At 35.2% G+C, this 18,009-nt stretch overlaps 1 protein-coding gene across 10 annotated transcripts in view; it reads left to right on the forward strand.

Annotated features, from left to right (window-relative positions):
- Positions 1-18,009, forward strand: part of ZNF518B (zinc finger protein 518B) — a 49,095-nt gene that overhangs the window by 17,006 nt on the left and 14,080 nt on the right. For 4 of the 10 annotated variants that reach the window (XM_027836050.1, XM_027836052.1, XM_027836051.1 and 1 more), the window contains one exon: positions 2,041-2,072. The exons of 3 other annotated variants lie outside the window; for them this stretch is intronic. Coding sequence is in view for 3 of the 7 variants with exons in the window: in XM_027836059.1 (XP_027691860.1) it covers positions 2,041-2,073 (33 nt within the window). In the remaining 4 variants the exon portion in view is untranslated. Of the gene's footprint in view, positions 1-2,040; positions 2,465-18,009 lie in introns of those variants that run through there. 3 more of the 10 variants (XM_027836057.1, XM_027836058.1, XM_027836059.1) reach the window with 1 other exon arrangement.

An 18,009-nucleotide genomic window follows, 5' to 3' on the forward strand; every position in this document is an offset into this window, starting at 1 on the left:
ATGGGACCTTACAATAACTTCATCTGCTACTTCTTTTTCTTGTGCTTACCTTGCTCCAGCCAGGGCCTCTGACATTCTCAGCCCTTGTGTTGGAAACCACTGCCCTAAGTATGATGAAATGCTAGAAACTTTGCACATTTTCCCAGTCTTATTTTTAAAGAAGACTAAAGTTGATGGCCCTGATATGACATTGTAAAATGAGAAGAATGGATTAGATGCCTAGTGGTGTGGTGGAAAAGATGCACTAGATTTGGAGTCAGAGGACCTGGCTTCGAATGCTTGCTCTGCTACTTGTGTGACTTTGGCCAACTCACTCTTCTGTGGGCCCCAGTTTTCTCAGAAATAAAATGAGTTGGTTAGATTAGATATCTTTAGGACTCTTCCATTTCTAAGTCCTGTCATTGGATTCTAGATTATTGCCTAGGTCATGTGAGTGGAATGAACCTTAGACAACATCTGAATTCACTGTTATTTAATTAGGACTAGAGGGAAGTGAGCTTTTTTTTTTCTTTTTTTCTAAGTGCCTGATTTTTCCTCCTTTTTTAGTGCCTGGTGCCTATTGTGGTGGTTAACAGTGTGGGGCAAATTATCTCAAGGGGCAAAAAGCCCTTGTCAAAAAGGGGCAGTTGGGAGTGGGAGTGGGTATATGGATGGGAGGAAAGGACAGGACAGTAAGGAGTAACCTTTTTGAATTAATCTTAAAATATTTTCCTGGACTATACACAGGCAGATAAAATCTATTCTTCTTCACCTTAAATTTTCAAAGAAAGTCATGGATCATATTTTTTATTTCAGAACATGGTGGCAAGGAGATATTTTGCATTTAGAATTGCCCACTGTTGCAAATACCATTTCGTACAGAATCATGAGAGCAATTTTCGTTAAAACAACTTTAGTTAATTGAGTTTTGCTGGCAAAATGCTTTTTTTATCCTCTGTACATATATGTGTGCATATCTGCAGCTGAACACATAAATATTTTTAGAGAACTGTTTGAAAATGTCAGCAGTACCTATTTTCACTGACCCATTTTATAAAGAATTACTATAGTCTGGAAAAAATTTAAGTACTTTTTTTATACTCAAGAAATGACACCTTTATTTTGGGAGAACATTTTTTATAAGTATTGATCTCAACTTGTAGAAAATAAAAGCACAATTTGGTGATTTGGATCTGATTTATAAGAACAAAAGCAGGAATCTATGTCAATATATAATTTTATTTCATCAATACAGTATTAAAAATATGGACATTTCAGATGGTGCTTTTAGGAACTGGGTCTTATATATATTAACTAAGTCAAAAAAACAAAAAAAATGTACCATGTGAATTTACATCCTTCTAATATGCAAGGGGAGGTGTCTTGAGGTGTGATGAGAGAGCAAACAAAGTTGTAGGCTCTTAAGTTGGCTTGTGAAGAGCTAGACTTATGGAAGAGTAAGATTGGGGAGAAGTAGAAATAATAAAAATGAGTTCAAAGTATTGAGAGCCTTCCAGGAATCACATTGGAATGTTCAGTTGCATTATACAATACAAATATTTCTTAATATGTTTTTCCTGTATTACATCAAAAGATAGCTTCACCTAATTTATATGAAAATGAGTTTTGTAGGGTACAGGTACTTGTTTCCATAGTCGAGGGAAACAGTTGGCTCAAAACTAAAATATTTCTATTATTAGATCTCCCTGAAGTGTAATGGACTGCCTTGGGAGGTAGTGAGTTCTTTGAGGTCTTCATGTAGAAGCTTGGATGACCACTTGTCAAAGATATTATAAGGGCATCCGTATTAGGTACAGCCTCTGAAGTCCTTTCCAATTCTTTAGATTCTGTGATTCTGTAACTCTTGTAGTTTTCCTAACACAGAAAAATCTGAAAGAACTGTTGAAAATCATTTAGGCTCATTGTTTCCTTACAAAAGCTTTCTTATTTCCTTGAAGCAATCTCCCAAGACTTATTTGAATATAAATATGTTCACTTCAAGAACTTATATTAATGAAAATCACAACAAAAAATGTTAACATAGTTTTTTCTTTCTTTTAGTACTCGAAGGGCCTACTTAACCACAGTTTATAAGGAGTACTCAGCATGAATTCAATACAACCTTTTTTTTCTTGAAATGGGACCAGAAAATTGGATGATCTTCCTATATTCGGGATTAAGGTGTAGAGCAGTCCCATGGTGCCCCGTAAACTAGTTAATGTTTAAATTCATCTTCCTCAGAGACACTACAATTTACAAGTGGCAGAGTATTAACCCTACAAAACTTAACCTCTCCCTTTTCCAGGATAACTTTTGGATTACATCTTACAGAAAGTGAGGTTATGTTGTTCAAACTTTGTCATCCTTTTGGAATTTGTTTTCTCCCTGTATGCATTTATAAAGTATAATGTTTAGAATATTTGAAGGATTGTTTTAAGTCCTGTATTAATGTTTTCTGTGGTTACTGTTCTAATTTTGAAACAAACATTTGTACATAGTAATAGAAGTGTTTACATTGTAAAGTTTGTTAAATAAAACACTTGCAATGGTTTTGCCACCTGATTTTTTGTTTAAAAGTAAACATTTGAAAATTTGGGTTGTAAGTTACAGTCTTGGCTTTAATGAGGCAATTTGAGGCATTAGAAAGCATTGAATTTGGAGGAATATGACCTGGAATCTAAGTCCTGGCTTTGCTATTTACTTACCTGTGTGGTGATGAGCAAGTCACATCACCTCTTTGGGCCTCAATAAAATGAAGTGAGACTGGATTTTCTCTTAACTTCCCTTCCAGCTATAATTCCTAGGATGTTATGTAAAGTCATGATTTCCCTGTCCTAGAGTAAGTTAAGACTTCTATAGCAGTTTAGATTTTACGTCTTACATCACAGTCTTTGAGGCATCATTCTCATGATGATGATGATGATGACAACTACAGAATCTTATAGTTGGAAGGAATCTTGAAAGTTGTATGGTCCAACTAGTGCCCTAATCTCTACGACAGACTTGACAAGTGGTCATTGGGCCGTTGCTTGAAGATGTCTGCCTCTGCTAGCTCAAACCTTTGCATCAAATGATACCTTAATTTTATGAAAGGGTAAACTTGTGTTGGTGGATTACGAGTGGCAGAGCTTGTAAGTTCCTACCGGAAAAGTAACAGTTCAATGACTTCAGTAGTCACACTTGGCTTGCATTTCAACAGTAGCTTCTGAAATGTTTGATTAGGCTTGATCTTTAAAAAAAGAAAAGTACAGGAGAGTTCTTGTGCAATAGTTGACCAAATTTGGGGAAAGGGATAGAGAGTAACTAGGGGTACTGACCTGGTTTTACCATTCTACATCACTCACAAGTACTGCCAGAAAGGAAGTAGAATTATGGAGCTTTTCAGACACTGACAGATAAGAAAGCAACCACTGAATTTGTCAGTTGAGAAAGGTTCACGCTAGTGTTGAATTTGGTGTTTTCATACAGGACTATTGCTCACTAAACTTGGTGGATTGCTTCAGGGGTAAGATGCTACTAATAATAGCTAGTGTTTGTATGGCACTTTTAAGGTTTGCCAAGTGCTTTACAAATATTTCGTTTGATCCTAACAGCAACCTTGGGAGGAGGTGCTAATATCTCCATTTTACAGTTAAGGAAACGGGCTAATGAATTAAGCAACTTGCCTAGAGTCACATAACACGTCTGAGGCCTGTTTGAACTCATGTCTTCCTTGCCTTCTTACCTAGGTTAGATTCATATTATGAAGGGGAATGCTGTCACATGTGCCTTGATGACAAATGTCCTCAAATTGAGTGGACAACAGTGTTGCCTGTTTTCATAATTTCGTAATTCATTTCTATGATAGAAAATGTCCCAACATATAATTCCACATAGGATAGGGAATAGTGACTGCACAAGCGCAAAACAATAGGATTTTAAACCTTGTTGTCAGTATGACTACTGTCTTTGGACGAGAGATGGGGTTATTTAATTATGACCAAGAGAAGTATGTTAATAATGAGGCATTTGTTAAGAAGCAAGCAGCATGGTGTAGTGGTGAGAGTCTCAGATCTGAAATTGAAAGAGACCTGGGTTCAAATCCTTTCTTTGATAGTTATTAACTCTGACTATGAGCAAGTCTGTTGACCTTTCTGAGCCTCTGTTCCCTCATGTAGAATGGAGAAAGAATTCTATAGCTCTTAAATCACAAGGATGTGAGGATCAAATACGATCAAAGGGTCATAGATCTCGAGCTGGAAGATAACTCTGGAGGCTGGCTACCTGTTTGGATAATTATGTAAAAGTTCTTAAATTTAATATTATATATAAGTATTAGTTATTGAGGGTGGGCCTAGGTTCAAGTCCTGCCTGTGACACTGGCTGTGACCATAGGCAAGTCACTTAATCTCTCAGAATTCTAGGCAACTTTCTAAAACTATTAAGTTACAGAAAAAATGCTGCCCTGAATTGGTAGAAGGAATTGACTGGGAGGTTCCTATGCTCATGAAATCACATATCCAGTTCCTATTCCTGTCCCAATTTTTGCTGTGTCAGTTCGTATTAGTAGTTATTCCTTTACTAAAATCCTGCAGTTTCTCATCATGATGGGAAAGTAACCCTGGTTTCTCAAATGCCATGGCAACAGAGTTCAAAGTCTGGTAGGATCTACCTACCAGCCTGGAAACTTTTTGAGTTCTGGTTCTAAATTGCATATCTCATCCAAAGACCAGCCTAGTGAAGTTTTCAAAGACTCATTGGTCATAGAGTGATATGATTTCTTTCCATGGTACGGTTGCAGTCTGTGTCAATGAAGGGAGAACCTACACCAGTGATATCATAGATCCTTGAAATATTGAAAGAGTAGTTGTGACCCACCTCCTCTCATGTTGATAGTGGCATCTTCAAAAGAGAGGTCTACCCTGGCACAAACTAGGAAGATATAAACATCAGTTTCCCTGAGTATCCATAGTTATTTCATAGGCTCATAGCTTTAGAGGTGGAAGTGTTCTTAGAAGGCATCTCATCTAACTCCCTCATTTTCCAAATGAGGAAATGGATGTAGACATGTTAAGTGTTTCACCCAAAGTCAACACAGATATAAGTGGCAGAGTTGGTCTTCTGATTCTGAATCAAATGTTCTTTTCATTGCATTATGCTCACTGCAAGAGGAACAGAGATATTTAGTTATTTATTAGGTAATTAAACCAGGTCAATGTATTTTGTGTATCTGCTGTTGATTTTAAGAATTTTTGTTAATATGATATATGCAGATGTGCTGGATCTCTGAATTTTCTGTCTGTAGAAAACACAATAGAACCATACTGTGTTAGAGTGATTACCTTTCTGACTTGCCAGATGTGATTCTAGAGTTTGTCAGGTGTACTGACAAAGTTACTTCCTTTGCTGGAGGGGTGATTGCAAATCACCATTTTGGAATTATGTTTCATAATGATTTCTAAATAAGGTTAGTTTGGCACCAGAAAACATGCACTGTCACCCAAGGTCAGGAAAGGGATATCTGGGAGGAAGCTGAGTGGGCATTTGTGGATTATAATTCATGACTGCTATTTTAAACTGTCACCTTTCCTAAAGAACTTTTATATTGTTTAGTTTTTCCGTTGCTACTTACGTAGAGACAAAGGACTCATGCTTTGTGCCAAGCATTTTACTCTTCTGTAAAATGCTAATGACCTTGGCAAGAACAAGAGGGTGGAAAATGTTCATCAGAATTGGAATCAAGTATATTTGGCTTTGACTTGGAGAAGTTGGAAGATCCCTCCCTTTCCCCCAAAGTAAATAGTAATAGTAATGTTATCAGCATTTATATAGTTCTAGGCACAGATCTCATTTGACTTTCACAACAACCTTTTGAGGTAGGTAGTATCAATATTTTTATTCCTACATGGTTTAGTGGGAAAAACACTAGATTTAAAGGTAGAGAATCTGGCTTCAAATGCTGGTTCTGCTATTTATTACCTGTATTCCCTGAGGCAAGTCATTTCCTCTCAGTGGAACTTAAATTCCTCTTTGGTATAATGAGAATATTGGACTAGGTGATCTCTAAGGTCCCTTCTAGTTCCCAATCTTTTTACAAATGATGAAACACTTTCATTCATTTGAAATCACTTTTGTAAGGTCACACAGCTAGTATCAGAGCTAGGACATTGGCTAAACTCTTTGGATTTTGTGTCCAGTGTTCTTTCCTCACTTATATATAGTATGGCAGCAGGTGGCTTCAGTAATAGGTGCTTCTAGTCAAACCCATGTCTACCTACTATAGTGGGTATATTGCTTTATGTAAGGATGGACTAAATGATCCCTTAAGGCCCTTGAAAATACTATACCATGATACTTATACTAGAACTATAGCGTTTTTTGCCAGTTTTTACTGTCATAGCTGATTACCTAGTTCAATATCTTAATTTTATGGAATTAGAAAATCTTAAGAGTTTTAAGCAACTTTAGACATCATCTAGGCCAGCACTTCTTAAACTGTGGGTTGAGACCTATGGGGTTTTGAAAAATTTGGCAACAGTAAATGGTTTCTAAATGCACAATGACCAAAAATTAATTGAAAATCAAATGTGTAATGAATCCAAGGTGTTTCTGGCAGTGCTTGCCTGTGTTGTATCATGCAACTTCACTGGAGCCTTGGTTTTGAACACAAATCATGCACACTGCACTTTACATGCTGTCACGCCCACACAGCACTAATAAACACTGCCAAAATGAGAAAAAGGGTCACAAATGGGAAAAAGTTTAAGAAGCCCTGATCTAGGCCAACCCATGCCTGAGCATCAGCCAGTGCTTGTTTATTCATTGATTGATTGCTGCTGTATCTCTGATAGGCTGTCTTATCTTCTTGGCTGGAAGTGCTCCATTGATGGAACTCATTACTTTTCATGGTAGCCATTTCCTCTTTTGGACATTTCTGATTTTTAGGGTTCTTTTTTTTCCCCTGATATGGAACCAAAATCTCCCTCTACAACTTATATTCGTGGTTTTTAGCCCTGCAAGCATGAGAACTCTAATTGCCTTTCCTAGATTTCAAATACTTGAAGACAGTTATCATGCCCTAAGTCTTTTCTTCTGCATGCTGAACACCCCTAGTCCTTTCAAAATCTATGGTCTGTGCTCTGATCTCTTCACCATCCTGGTTCCCTACTCCTAGATGGTAGTTGTATGTGTATAGGGCTCTATATGTAAATATGATCATATTTGTACATTATGTGTTCATATGTATGTACTTATATATGTTGCATGTATATGTATCTAATGCTTTAAGGTTTGCAAAGCACTTTACAAATTAACAACTCCATGAGGGAGGTGATATTATCATCCTCATTTTATTAATGAGGAAACTGAGGCAGGCAGGTTAAGTTACTTGCCCAGAATCACACAGATAGGAAGTATCTGAGGTCAGATTTGAACCCAGTTCTTCCTGACTTAAGACCTGGCACACTGTTGTGTTCCTAGCTCTTATTATTTCCTTTAATCAGATGCCCCATACAATATAATAGTCCAAAGGAAACCGCATTTCAATTCGGAAATGTAATGGTGTATGTAAGTTGTAACTCCTACCATGTAGCAAAATTCCTCACCCAGTATTTAGCAGAATATAGCCTGCAGAGCTGGTGAGTTGTTAGTCTCCTCAGGGGGAGCTAATTATTTTGTGTCAGAGTCTTAAGGTACATTACAAACTTCTTCATATGGGGAGACAGACCTTAGAGAATTGAAATAGTATGTTTAAGGGATTGAAAGGAGACTGAGGTCTCCTTTCAATCCCATGATTTTTCCACTACACCATGAATCAACTCAGAAGAGAAGACTTATCTCTTTGTACAGAGAAGATAAGTTTGTCTACTTTGGTAATTTCTAGGAGAGTCTCAAGGGAAATACAAAAGATCAAGTTTCATATCTCACTTATTTGTTCTACAACATTAAATCACACTTTATGCAAGGACAGAAGGATGAAATCGAAATATGATAATTTATGCTATGTAAATGATAGTAGTAGCTCACCTTTTTGCCCACAACTTAAAATATTTCTCCAAATGAACTTTCATAATCCCCACATCAGTAAGCCCATAGCTTCAAGGAGTGCTATGTTTCTAAATTTTCTTTTGCTATAATGGAGAGCAATTGAACTTAGGAGTCAGGTCTGTAGTATTAACTATTTTTGTGCCATTGGGATAAGTTACTCTACCTCTCTTGGGTTTCAGTTTCTTTCCCATTAGAGTAGAGAGGTGTGAATCTCTATGGTCTATAAAATGGAAATAATCTCTACCCTATGTATGTGAAACCATAGTTGTGTAATAGAAGTGGTATGCAAGTTTACAGTGGCATTGAAACCCATCATTTTCTCTAATGTCATTATAAAGGATAGTTAGATGAACTTTGGAAGTGATGCTAGAGATCATATATACTATATTACATATACAGAGAGAGGGAAGCAGGCACAGAGGTGAATTGACATTCAAATTTATATTCATGCCAATAATAAGCAGTCAGAATTTAAACTCCTGTCCTCCATATCCAGTGATCTAATAATGTCTCAAATATGTGACCATATATTTTATTTGCCTAACTAATTTGTGCACATTTTCAACTCCTTTATACTTCAGTGAAGATGAAATTTATTGTATGGCCCTATTTTATACATTTGTTAGGATGTGGGAGGGGAGATGTCAGCATTTTCAATAGAAAGGACTTTGAATACTTAACTATTTAAAAAACAGAAAAAAAAAGTGCAGCTATAGCTCTCATGGTAGACCATATAGAAATTTAATTGATAGGACAAGATAAATAGCATGCATGTGAATATTATTTAGACTGTTTTACCATAGAAGAACAATATATCAATGTTATAAAACAATTACACAGATCAGATGTGTTCTGTTATTATTTGGGAGTTCAAAATAAAGCCATGAGGAATAAAAGCTAAAATCAGATTAGAGAGCTAGAAATATTTTCTTCTCAATGGTTTAATAATTTTTCCCTCTTTCTGTTAAACTTTTTTCTTTCTTTGCTTGTAAATTCAGTGTCTGCATGGCTATATTTCATCAACATTTGTGTTTGCCTACCCAGAAATTGTGATGATATCAACCCCGGTCCTGGGAACAATTTTAATTTTGTTCTCTTTGTCTGACCACCTCTGCTATTTTGGAAACACGTGCAGATAATGGCACTTGACTTAATTGCTTGATGACAACAGATGTTAAACAAATGGAAAAATTTGGAGCCCAGAGAATTTTCACTAATAATGTTGCCATTTGGTGAAATACCTCTTTTATTTTCTAAGAGAAAGTATTTACAGTTATATTTAGGAAGCAGAAAACCTGAGTTTGAATCCTGGCTCTACTGTCTACTATGTGATCTTTCCCCCTCCCTGGGCTTTCTCATCTGTAAAATGAAAAGATTAGACTAAGAGAATATCCGGTGTCCTTTGGAGCTTTAAATCCTAAGATCTTTGGATTTATAAATTCTGAAAACCCTGGGACTTACTGAATTTGAGTCCCCCCAAAAAAGGTTATTGAGACAGGGTGGAGGTCATAGCTAGCTGTATATTGTTCCAAGTTGCCTTAACAATAAAAGTATGCATTCCTACAGAGCCAGCTAGTAACAAGAGGAATGGACTCAACAATCCCCTAGTTATATTCTTTTACCCTGATTTCAGTTATGTGTTAAATGTGGATAGTGGGTGATTTGTACATTGATGGCTCTTTAGAGGATCTATAGAAATAAACAAGAATTTCACAGTAGTTGGATTCAGCACTGTCAGAAGTAGTACTTACAGTATCAAGTTCGTGAATCCATCAGTATTTTGAAGAAGTTAATTAACCAAGACTGTCCCCTGTCATTAACTTTCTTATCACATAGTCTTAAGTTTCCTGTTACAGCTTCTCTCTTAATCAGCTTTCCTGATCTATAGGACTGGCAATGCGCTACAGATAGTAAATTGGAAGTAAGACAAAATTTTAACAACAAAATATTCCTTATAGAATTATTGTGAGGGAAGCCCTTTGTAAACCTTCAACTTCTGTAATAATGTATTACTATTCTTGTTGTTATTAAAGTTTGACTTTATCTCATGTATAATGTATTTTACTTTCTATTCAGAGAAGATGAAGATATACAAAGACTTTCCATTAACCCAGTTGAAATAAGATTAGAAATTTTACCTGCTTTTTTTTTTTCAATTTGAAGAAATTCTTTTGAAGTAGTACCAAAAATGATTTCTTTGCTTTAAGAAAATGGTGAGAGGGAGAACCCAGAATATAATTCTGATGGTCACAACTGGATTCATTAGAGTGTGAAGTGGGATGGAAGCAAAGCTTGAAGGGATCTTCTCACAGAAACAGAAATTTGGATGAAAAAGGACCGTAATGATGACTAGGTCTCAACCCCACATTTGACTGTGACCCAGATATGGAAAGTAACTTACCTAAGAACTCGTAGCTCATTAGTGGAAGAACTGGGACTAGAACCCATATCTTCATATTAATGGTACATTATTACTTCTACTTCATTAAATATGCTAGGACAATTTTAAAATCTATACAAATGTAAATAGTGAGTTTATTAAGAATATTATATTTACATCTTTTTCTGTTGTTTTTCTTCTAAAAGGAAGTGGGAAGGAATTGTATGACCAGCCTGGATATATGAGCTCCCATTAATAGTAGTCTCAGTCCTAAGTCTCCTGGATTTAAAGTGGGAACATCCCCAAGACCATTGCTGTAAGCTTCCAGAGTTCCCAGGAAGCCTGGTGTATGTACTTGGTAGTTGTCAAACTATCACATAATGGTGAATCTTCTCTGCCTGGAAGTCATGGCATCGTTGTAATGGTTTCTGGGTCTTTGAAAAGTGGTTTAAAAAGAAAAAAAAGTTAAAGAAAATTGTGCATAAATGGCCGTGGCTTTTTTTCCTCTTTATTATTTTTACTTCTAAGGGAAATGGATACAGAAGGTGTCAGTGGTGGTAATGGAAAGAGGCATGTCCTTAGAGTTAGTGGAGTAACTAGGGTTAGAAACCTAGGTCTACTTGTAATTGGTGAGTTGACCTTGTGCAGGGCATTTCCCTCTGGGTCTTTTTTTCAGTTATAAAATGAGATTGGACTAAGTTTTCTAAGGTGCCTTCACATTCAAATGTTCTGTGTTTCTAAAAACAGGTATTATACTTGAAAGGTAAATTAAAACATAGAATGTTCAATCTGGAATGAAGCTTAGAAAATAGAACTTGGAGAAACTTATGTTGTATTATGTTGTATGTTAAGTTTCTTTTTAGTTCTAATATGCTGCGATTTCTTCTTTAGAATGATAAATTCATTCTTTTGAATGAATTCTTATGTTCAATTATCATCTTTATGCAGATGACTTACAAATCTACATCTCTTGCCTGAACTCCGATACTATATCACCTACTGCCTCCTGGATGTCTCCACTTAGAAGCTCTATGGGTATCTCAAACTCAGTCTGTCCAAAGTGAAACATTTCTATTCCTCCTAAACCTATCCCTCTTAATAACTCACTTGTTTCTGTTGAGAGCACCTTCCGGTTACCCAGGTTGTCAACTCTGGAGCCATTCTCTTCTCTCCCTATATCCAATAATTTGCCACGTACTATTGATTCTATGTAAGATTTTTTGTATCTGGCTTTTCTCTGCTCATATAGCAATCATTCCAGTTCAGACTCTCATCACAAAGCCTGTAGCAGTTGCTTGCTAATTGGTTTTTCCCATTTCCAGTCTGTCTTCAGTCCATCCTTCATGTAGCTGCCAAATTGGTCTCACCATGTCACTTCTCTTCAGAAAGCTTCACTGGCTCCCAATTGCTTCTAGGATAAAATACACATTCCTCTGTTTGCCATTTAAAACCCTTTACTCCAACTACAACTCCTTTTTCGCTACTTAGTTTACATCAGTTCCTCCCATGCACTCACAGTGTTCCAGGCAGACTAGGCCTATTTGCTATTCACTATACATGATACTTCATTTTCTATTTTGATCCCTTCACAAGGCTATCCTCTATTTCTGAAATGTTCTTTCATATCTCTTTTTCTTAGAATCTATAAGTCCTTGCATGGCTCAATTCAGATGTCATCTTTTATTTGAGCCTTCCTCAATTACAATATTAGTCTTTTTTAAAAAAATTACTTTGTATTTACTTATGTGTATGTGTGTAATACCTTTCCTCCCGTCACTAGTAAAATATAGTGTCGTTGAGGACAATGACCTTTTATTTTTGTGTTCCCTAGGACCTAGGGTACTTGAATAGCTTTGTTCAAAAACAGTGAAGCTTTTTCTAGTTATTACTTAGTATTGCTCACTTGCCAATTGACAAATTCAAAACATAAGAGTTTTGAAAATAGTGGGCAATAAATGTTTGCGGAATTTCATTTCATTGGTGGAAAACTCCAGAGAAAACTAGGAAGACTTGTAAGAACTAATGCAGAGTAAAATGAATAGAACCCAAACAATTTATATTCCTTTATAATAAATTATAAAGAAAAACAATTTTGAAAGATCTGATCAATGAAATGATAAAACAGGACTCCAGAGAAACGAAGCTGAAGCATGCTACCCACTTTCTGGCAGAGAAGGTAATAAATTCGAGATTCAGAATGAGGCATGCATTTTTGGACATGTCCAAAGAGGGAATTTGCTGTAGTATACATATTACAAGGGTTTTCTTTTTCTTCTTTTGTTTAATTAGGAAAAGGGGAGGGAGAGAAAATAAGTGCATAGTAATTGAAAAAATCAAATTAAAAACAGGAAAAAAAGATTCATTGCTCTGAATTGAATTCCAATGCTACCATTCTATGGTTTTATGGAATGTGATTGGATATGTGAATAAACATGGCATATGTAATAAAACTAGACTGCTTTCCAGGTTTCTCTGCATACCATGAAGCTCTGGATAGGAATTTTTACTGGGATTAGTTTTAAAGACTGGGAAATAAATAAAAGTCTACTGAAGAAAACTAATGGTTGAAGTAAAATTTTGTAATTGTTTGGGTTCCACAATCTATTCAACTTTGATTGTAGAGACTACAGAAATGAACAAGACTTTTGTTGGTTAGGATGATCAGATATCCTAGAATGGAATGGTCCTAAAACAGCTTTGTTCAGTAACAGTAAAGTTTCTCCCCCTCTCCATTATAACTTAATACTATGACTCTAATTTTACCACTTGCCAGTTGATAGAACTCTCATAGTTCTATTGCCACGAGTGAATTACATGTAGTAAAATTTTTTTTCTGTCAACAAGTATATGCTTGATATGGCTACAGCTTTTTTTTTCAAATGTATTGATACATTTTGACAGAAAGGTACTTCCAACAAACGCTCAAACTATACCCTTTCAAAAGTACATTCTTAGGACAGTATTGAGGAGGAAAGAAACATACACATGTAACCGATTATTGATAATTAACAGAAAGAAGGAATATGTCTTTTGATTTTGCCAACAGCAGTATCATTGAACAGTATGGACAACCACAGTTTTGTTTCCTCTTAATATCTACTTTATTCATAGTGTAGTCATTGTATGTGTACCAAAAGGTTCTAAGACTGGCACTAGTGGTGAATAAAACCCACTGCCTGGCAAAAACTCGAGTTTGCTTTATACCATTTATTACTTTTTTTTTCTGAATTCTCCATAGTCAGCATTCTTTACATCACAGTAATATACCATCATATTCATAGCCCACAATTTGCTAAGCTATTTCCCAATCATTGGGTACATTTTTTCAGCCTTTTCATATTACAAATAATGTTGCTATGTACAACTCCATTTTCTGTATATGGATCTCTTCTTTTTGTCTTTTGGAATTTGCCCTATGGAATAACTTCCTTGGGAATTAGACTGAGTAATATAAACAATTTAATAACATTCATTACATCATTTCAACTTGGATTCCAGAATGATTGAACAAACTCATGCTTCCCCTGGCCAATTGGTATGCTTGTCTTGCCATAGCATTTCCAACAATGAATTTTTCTCTTTTTGAACATCTTTGTGAGTTTGTTGGTAGGGAGGTGGTATCTGAAGTTTGTTTTAATTTACATTTTAGTATGATTACGAAATATTTTCATATGGTTATTGATAGTGTAAGTTTCTTCTTATGAAAGTCATTTGTTCTTCATGTTCAGCCATTTTTCTGTTAGATAATAGTTCTTGATCTTTGTGTCAATTTCCTGAAGGGTTTGTATGACAGGTGTTTATATATTTGATGCAACAATTGTTTCCCAAAATATATTTTATTGATTCTAACTGCATTGATTTTATTTGTGCTAAAATTATATAAAATTCGAAATTTTATATAATTGAGAGAAGCTTTTATTTTTATGGTTTCTTCTTTATCTTGTCTGGTTCTGATTTTTATTTGTATTCATAAATGTGAAAGATAAAATTCTAAATTTTATTTTTTTATATTTAATTTTTTCCAGTGGTAATTTATTTTTCACCCAACTGCTTTCAAATTTCCCAACAATTCTTGTTCTTGTTACAAAGAGCACCCTCTTCAATAGTTTGTGTTTCTGGGTTTACTAAACTCTAGACTTTTGTCTTTTCCAACAGATTGCAATCTCAATCATCCCCCATTTCTTCCCAGATCTTCATTGTCCTATCTACTGGTTCCTTCCCTACTGCCTTCAGTCATACACAAGACTCTTCCTTCCCCCATTCATCCCCTCCAAACTCCCCAAACAAAAACACACCACCACCACCACCACCACCAAAAAAACATCATTAGACCATAACATACCCTCACTTCCCTTTCTCAGCCTCCCTCCTTGAAAAAGCTGCCTACATTTGATGCCTTAACTTCTTCCTCTCACACTTCTTAACCCTTTGTAGTCTGGCTTCTCACTTCATTCAACTAAAACTGCTCATTTGAAAGTTACCAGTGATCTCTAATTGTGAAGTCTTATGGTCATTTCTTCCTTTTCAACCTCTCTGCTCCATTTGACACTGTTAACCACATTCTCCTAGATACTTCCTTGTTTTGGAGTTTTCATGGCACTGTTTTCACCTGGTTCCCCTACCTGTGTTGTTATTCTTCAATCTCCTTTGCTGGTTCATACTTCATGTCACATCTCCTAAATGAAGGTATCCCCTAAGTTTCTATCCTAGACCATTTTCGCTTTTCCCTCTACATACTTTCTCTTGGTGAGGCAGCATGGTGGTACAGAGGATAGAGCATTGGGCTTGGAGTCAGGAAGACCTGAGTTCAAATCTAGTTTCAGATACTAGCCATGAGACCCTGGGCAAGTCACTTCATCTTAACCATAAAGTGGTAATAATAATAATTCTTAACTTATAGGGTTGTTGTGAGGATCAAATGAGATAATATTTGTTAATCACTTTGCCTAATGTATTTATACGTGTACCTGTCTTCCCTAATACAAATGAAACTCCTTATGAGTAATGATTGTTTTGTACTTTGTTCTTATATCCCCAGCACCTAGTACAGTGCCTGACACATAGTTGGCACTTAATAAGTACTTGTTGATTAATTGATTTCTAAGTCTTGCACATCTAGGCTATTTCACTAATCTTTTTAAAAAATTATCTAATACTAGGTAATTTTGATAAGTACTTTTTGATTAGTAATACATATATACATATATACATACATATATACATATATAATATATATAGTGCTGAGCCCCTTTTGTACTTTTAAAAATTATACACCTTCATAATATTTCTTTTTCTGTTACATCATAGATATTTATTGAATGGATTTACATATACTCATGCATAAACAAAACACATGTACTCCATAGATTTCATATAATCTACTGATACCATATTCCTTCTTCCCCATCTGGCATAACTACATGTAGGACAAGACTGATCAGATCTAGTTAACCTCTAAGGGAGATGTGAGATCTGCCACCATACATTAATTCAATCCACAACTATTTATTGAGTATACACTATTTGTGAGATTTTGCCAAGCATTGATATGTGTGGTAATGGGGTTATACTAAAATTTAATTTAATTTTTAAAATAGTATGGTGTAATGTATAGGGAGCCAATCTTAAAGCTAGAAAAATATGGGTTCAAGACCTGCCTCTCACATATGCAGACCATATGACCCCAGACAAATCATTTAATTTCTCAGTGCTCTAGGCAACTCTCTAACTCTGGAGGTTATATAGAATATACCTTCATATTCTTGACCTTTTGTGCTTCCAAATAAATTTTATTATTTTGTCTAATTTTATAAAATACCTCTTTGGTGATCTGATTGGTATAGCACTAACTTTGTAGCATTATTTGCGTAATATGATTTTTATTAAATTGATATGGCTCTGCCATGACTATTAAACACTTTTCCAAGTATTAAGGTCTTTTTTGTGTGTGAAATTGGTTTTAGTTGTAGACTAAAGACCTACATGTGTTTTGGTATGTCATCTCCCAGATACTTACTGCATTTTGTTGTATTTTTAAATCAAATTTAGTTTCCTATTTCTTCCTTCTGGGTTTTTCTTTATTGAAGCCATTATCTTAAATTTGGTATGGTTGGTTCTTAACACCATAACAGAGATAATACTGTTTCTCCTCTTTATGCTTATTTCCTCAGTTTACTTTTCTTGTCATTGCTATACCTAGTATTTCTTGCAGATCTGTTAAATGAGAACGAAGACAATGAGCAATGCTTGCTTTACTCCTGGTGTTACTGAGAAAGCTTTTATTTCTTACTTTTTTTCTACAAATAATATTTCTAACTGCATTTCCCAGAGACATCCCAAATTCAACATTTCCAGTACTGAATTTGTTGTCTTTATTCCCCAAACCTACCCCTCTTTAATATTTCTCTATTTCTGTCAAGGTACTACCATTCTTTTAGTCTTTCAAGTTTATAACTTTGACATTATCCTTGATTCCTCATTTTCCCTCATCTCACACATCCAGTTACCAAATTTTGCATTTTCTACCTCTCATTTATCTTACCCCCTTCCCTCTGTTCACACAACTACTTTCATTCAACAAATTATGAGCCTTCATCTAAATTATTTTAATAGCTTTTGAATTGCTCTCCCTGCCTCAAGTGTTTCTCACTACTTCACTCAGCTGCCAACTAATTTTCTTTAAGTATAAATCTGACTGTATCACTCTCTTATGAAATAAATTTCAGTAGTTCCTGTTGACTCTAGGACCAAATATAACTCTTCTTAAAGCCTTTTACATTTTGGCCCCCAATTTATCTTTCCAGAATCATTGAACATCACTCCCTTTCCCATGATCTGTGACCCAACCAAATTGACCTTCTATCTGTTTCTCAGACATGGCTCTCTGTTACCCATTTCCTTGTCTTTGTACTGAATTTCCCCCATGGCTGGACTACTTTCTCTCCTCACCTCCGCTTCATAGAATCCCTCTTCCTTCAAGATGAAGGTCAATCACCACCTACATGAAACCTTTTATGATCTCAAGTTAGTGCCCTCTCAACTACATTATATTTAATTAAATTGTACTTATTTGTATTTATTTTGCATATACTTGCATATATACTTGTCTCCTCGTTAGAATGCAAATTCCTTGAAAACACAGGGAATGATTTATTACTTATATTTATGTCCATTGTATATAGCACACAGCCTGAAGAGTAGGCATTTAACAAGTATTTATTGATTGGTTGATATTTCATTGGTCTTTTCAAAAATCAGTTCTTATTTTTATTTATCAGTTGCATAGTTTTTTTTGTTTTTATATTTTTTTATCTTATTTTTAGGATTTCTACTTTTGTGCTTCTTTTGGGATTGTTTGTTTAATTTTCTTGCTTTTGATTTCATGTTCAACTAATTGGTCTTCTCTTTCTCTCTTTTGTTAATGTAAGTGTTCAAAGACATACTTTTCTCCCAAGGATGGCTTTAGATTTGCCCCCACATATTTTGGCATGCTATCTCCTTATTTTCTTTAATATAATTATTCATTATTCTTATTATTGTTCTTTGACCCATTTATTCTTTAGGATATAATTATTTGGCCTCTCAGTCCTTTATTAATATTTTACTTATTGGTTACAATGTTTGTT

The sequence above is a fragment of the Vombatus ursinus genome, unplaced genomic scaffold (assembly GCF_900497805.2).
Source record: "Vombatus ursinus unplaced genomic scaffold, bare-nosed wombat genome assembly UNPS02014818.1, whole genome shotgun sequence".
Classification (NCBI taxonomy): Eukaryota; Metazoa; Chordata; class Mammalia; order Diprotodontia; family Vombatidae; genus Vombatus; species Vombatus ursinus.